At 40.2% G+C, this 4,335-nt stretch overlaps 1 protein-coding gene across 1 annotated transcript; it reads right to left on the bottom strand.

Moving 5' to 3' along the window:
- Positions 1–754: 754 nt before the first annotated feature.
- On the bottom strand, positions 755–4,091 carry LOC122029333 (ankyrin repeat-containing protein At5g02620-like). The gene is made up of 3 exons (XM_042588278.1): positions 3,136–4,091; positions 2,218–2,627; positions 755–1,968 (listed from the first exon to the last, which is right to left on the bottom strand). The coding sequence occupies exons 1-3, from the start codon at positions 3,542–3,544 to the stop codon at positions 1,093–1,095; spliced, it is 1,695 nt and encodes a 564-aa protein (XP_042444212.1). The 5' UTR covers positions 3,545–4,091; the 3' UTR covers positions 755–1,092.
- Positions 4,092–4,335: the final 244 nt, after the last annotated feature.

Here is a 4,335-nt window from a genome sequence, read left to right as displayed (position 1 = left end):
TATGGAAGTTTTCATCGATCATCCGAGTAAATTGAAAAGTATTAATGGTAATCTATCTAGACGACCCACTATTTAGTGGAGGAAAAATCCTATACAATTCGTTATAGTTGAGTCTTGACTTTGAGATTCTTAGGATCCATAAGTGAAGGTTTGGTAACCCGTTATTGATAATTATAATAAAAAATAATTATGTTTATTCTAAGTGGTATTTACAATTCATCCTTAAATTATATGAAGAGAGATAAATTATAATTTCAACTTATAATCGATCATCAAATAATTAGAGGATTGAAGAATTTTTCTTTTTTAGGGCATAACCCATTATTGATAATGGGCATAGAAGGTGCTGCATTGAACTCAAAATATTCCTCTATAGTACCACGGCATAGGCCTTTTTCATCGTAAGGCACACCACATGCCCTAAAAAAGCATCTTTTTGTCTTTTGGATGATAGTGTCACATGGTGAGAGGCTTTAAAGTTGGGAGATGGTGTCTAAGTTGATTGATTGAATTGGCCTCGAGTGTTTTTAGATCTTGAATGTATTATCTTATCAAGCATCTAATAAAATTAGGGCAAAGAGTTTGGAGGATTGCAATGATCGTTTGGAAGGAAAAAAAAAAGCTCGCAGAACAGATTCTTGCTGCTCATCAGATGTCTGGTGAGGGCATGTGGCGTGTCTTATAGAACGAGCCAAACCTGTCGCACATGTTGGCATATTGGCAGGTCCATGGATAGGTGTAGAACGCAAAACACTGAACTTTGAGAGATTCTAGTGTCTTAGACAAGACACACATCTCCAATTTTCATCCTCTTTCAGAAATGGGGAATATCTGCAAGGTAGATACAAGTTACCTGCAAATTATCTATCTTAACAAGTTTGCGATATAGTGTAAATTCGACATGAGGAAGAATATGTAAGATGAGCATGCATCAGTTCACAATGATGACTGCAGGTAACTCTTTCACAATGGTGAAATGCTACTGACAAGTTCCCTTGGAAGTGCTGTGCCGTATATATAAAAGCTTAGTCAGGACTTTTGGTAATTCTTCGAGTGGGGGCATCGAAATATAGGATGATATACATATCCATCCTAAAGAGCATACATCTTCTTGAATTCACTATTCAGTAACTCTGAGTCGGAGCCAACTGACATAGACAAGGAGTGAGATCTGCTCGTCGGGTTCCTTCTTATGTTTCTCATGTTCTTCTCTTCGATCCTGTGAATGATTACAAAGTAGATCATTGAGCCCAGAGTGGTTAGCATAATCGTAGCACCAATCGCCATGGTTGACCATGCCAACCACGAATCATGCTTTCCCACAACTACGTATGTAAGAGAGATGAAGGCCACTGATATGAAGAGGCAAGCCAGCCACATCAATTTGTTCATCACGAAAACCATCGTCATCTTTGCATTCTGCTCGACGACTATCAAGGAAGTCTGGACAACTACCACAGCCAGTGAGATGAACAAAGCCAAAGAATCGAAGATCAAAAATATGATGAATGCTGCATTGTCCGCTATGTAGGCTTGTCCAGGAGTAAACCCCTCTTCAGCATCTGAAACAAAGGAGCCTGGCAATTGGAATATGGCTGCGAAGGCCACAGTGGCAATGAGGACAGCAACCACAGTGTTGGAATTGATGGCGTTATTGAGGCCTCCCAGGTGGAGCTTCTTAAGCCTCTTTTTGATCTTCTGCACCTTCATGTCTGTTCGACGTGTTTGTTTGAGTTGAGATTGAACATCGTGTTTTATGTCACTGACTGTTTGCTTCAGTTGCTTCGCAGCAGTTGCTGTATTTGCTGGTTCTTTTGCGATGACTGCACCAAATTCTCTCAGAATGGCAGCAATATCGGCCGCGATATCTTCATTTGCCAATTTTTCAGCAATGCTGAGGGCAGTTTCACCTGCTTTGTTCACTGCATTTACTTCAATTCCCTCAACTTGTAACAAGGTTCCAACAATCTGCAATTCCAAATAAAACAAGTAATGCGTTCCATTCGCAGTTAGAAATGGGTAAGATCACTGAAATGATTAAAAAAAAAATCAACAAACATCCAAAAAATGGTGAGATAAAACTTCCACTATAAAGATGCTGAACAGAAGAATTTGTTTTGAGATTGCATATACAAAAGCATAGACCAACAAGCATGTAAGACAATGCAACTGGTATATAAGAAAGCAGAAATTGAAGTATCACGTACTATCACTTGCCTTTGGGTAGCCCTTCCTTGTAGCAATGTGCAAAGGTCTATTTCCCTTGCTATCTTCCAAATTGACTATTGATTTATCAGGCTCCAGCAACGCCATTAACATTTCAACATTTTGGCCCTTCACAGCCATGTGAAATGCTGTCTGCCCCTTTTTATCAGTCCTCAAACCCATAGTCGGGTCTTTTTCTAGGATGGCCTTCACCACATCGACATGTCCCATTCTTGCTGCTGAATGTAAAGTTGTTTTCCCGTTATTCCTCGCTATCTTAGCAAGGCTTGCGTCGGTCTCTAGCAGCAGATTAACAATGTCAACATGTCCTTGAGTTGCAGCAGTGTCCAAGGCTGTGGAATTTAGTGAATTTGTTGTCATAGCAAGAGCAGGGAAAGATTGCAAGAGATCCCTCAAAACTTCTGCAATAAGTTCACAAACAGTCAAAAAAAAGGCAACAAACTAAGAAAAAGGTCCAACCAGCATTCAACTTAAAACAAACTTAAGTAAAGGAAAAGATCAAACCTTAAAGAAAATTTCAGGGAATAATGGAGGATCAAACTGAGGTTATAGTCCAACATTGCAACTTATATAGTGATCCTAGCAAACCATACTCTTCCTTTTTGCAAGTAACAAAAACAATTAAAACTTGAGTGCAGCTTTTTAATGCAAAAGTTAAACAAGAAACAAGGAAGAAAGTGAAATGCGTCCATATTATTTATTAGGTTATCAGACTCATAGTTGAGATAATGGTGGTTTCTCCATAATTCAGCTTCAATCATCTCTTGCAGAAAGATAGTTTTGCCCAGACACAAAAAGAAAGGAAAAGAGCATATCCTTACATCTCTTCAAAACTTCAAAAACGAAAAGAGAAGAAAAAAAAAAGAAAGACGAAGAAGAGAGAATTCATCAGTGATATCAGTAGCTTACCAAGATGCCCATGCTTAGCAGCAATATGAAATGAATCATAGTGGTTCTTGGCCTTGATGCCAGCTGATTGAATGTCTGAGACCTTCAATATCTCCCTAACAACCTCCACGTGACCCCTTTCTGCCGCGACATATAACGGTATCTCTCCATCCTGGTTCTGCTTGTTGATCAACTTCTTCAACTGCTCCTCACTGCACTCAGCCAGTATCTTTTGCACATGCAATGCGTTGCCAGCCCTGGCAGCGAGATGGAGCTCCAGATCCCCTCGCTTGCCGGGGCTTTCCTTGCTCTTCCTTTCTTTGAAGCTTTGTTGTCTATCTCCCAACCGAAAGCTCTTTTGCTTATCCATGCGAAAGCTCCGCAAGCTCTGCAGTTTCTCCAGTGCTCCGATCTTTGATTGTTTCTCCATTTCCAAAGCTAAATCACATAACAAAAAAAAGAAAGAATTCCGTCCTCCTCCTATCTCATCAGAACAGAATCCAGTCAACTCTTCTCGCAATCACCAAAGGGCAAACCCTAAGTCACCACAGTAGAAGCCCCAAATCAAACCAAATTCCTCTTTTTGTTCCAGATAGACAATCAGACAATCACAATACCAAAAACCTCCCAAACTTTCCAGAAACCACCATGCTTCACTTGTTTTCAGATAAAGGAGATATCTTTACATTTAAAACCAGAACAACAACCAACACCTTTCATGGATTTCTAGCAGAAGAATCGCAGGATCCCCTCATCGCGATCGGAAACTTCACGCATCAGATGCTCGCTGCAGAGGAGAATCAAAACCCCGTCTTTCTTCCTTTTTCCGCCTCCGCGTTCCCAGAGAGTGACCCTTCCACGGCTAGAGAAACACCGAGGTGGTCGACCACCAATCTATTCGCCCTTGTGCTAAATGCGCAAAACATTGCTTCGAGCGCAATGATGTTTGGTTGGTGTCCGTGTCAACACTCTGCTAGAGCATTAAAAGGAAAGCGGGATGGTTGGGTTCGCAGTGGGTGGAACCGCGGAAGTAGCAGACCTCCCATTATGGCGGCTATTGTAGTCGCCATCGAAGAGGGCGCAAGACTCCAAAGAAAGCCAGTGAACGATAAAGATTCCCTAAACAAACTCATGTAATTTTTGTCAAAATTATTATATAAATTTTAAATTTTATTAAAAAATATCTTTAAAAAGTAATAGAAAGTAAAATAATTATAAATA

Source organism: Zingiber officinale, chromosome 10B, assembly GCF_018446385.1.
Source record: "Zingiber officinale cultivar Zhangliang chromosome 10B, Zo_v1.1, whole genome shotgun sequence".
Taxonomy (NCBI): domain Eukaryota; kingdom Viridiplantae; phylum Streptophyta; class Magnoliopsida; order Zingiberales; family Zingiberaceae; genus Zingiber; species Zingiber officinale.
The sequence above is the reverse complement of the archived record's forward strand: the minus strand, read 5'-3'. Positions and strand labels throughout refer to the sequence as shown.

What these genes read in the sequence shown, in the direction of transcription:
- LOC122029333 (XM_042588278.1), bottom strand. Translation starts at nt 3,544, where the DNA reads ATGGAGAAACAATCAAAGATCGGAGCACTGGAGAAACTGCAGAGCTTG. An exon ending in TGCTAAGCATGGGCATCTTG is followed by an intron (nt 2,628 to 3,135) that starts GTAAGCTACTGA and finishes AACTTATTGCAG; the next exon opens with AAGTTTTGAGGGATCTCTTG. An exon ending in CAAGGAAGGGCTACCCAAAG is followed by an intron (nt 1,969 to 2,217) that starts GCAAGTGATAGT and finishes TTGGAATTGCAG; the next exon opens with ATTGTTGGAACCTTGTTACA.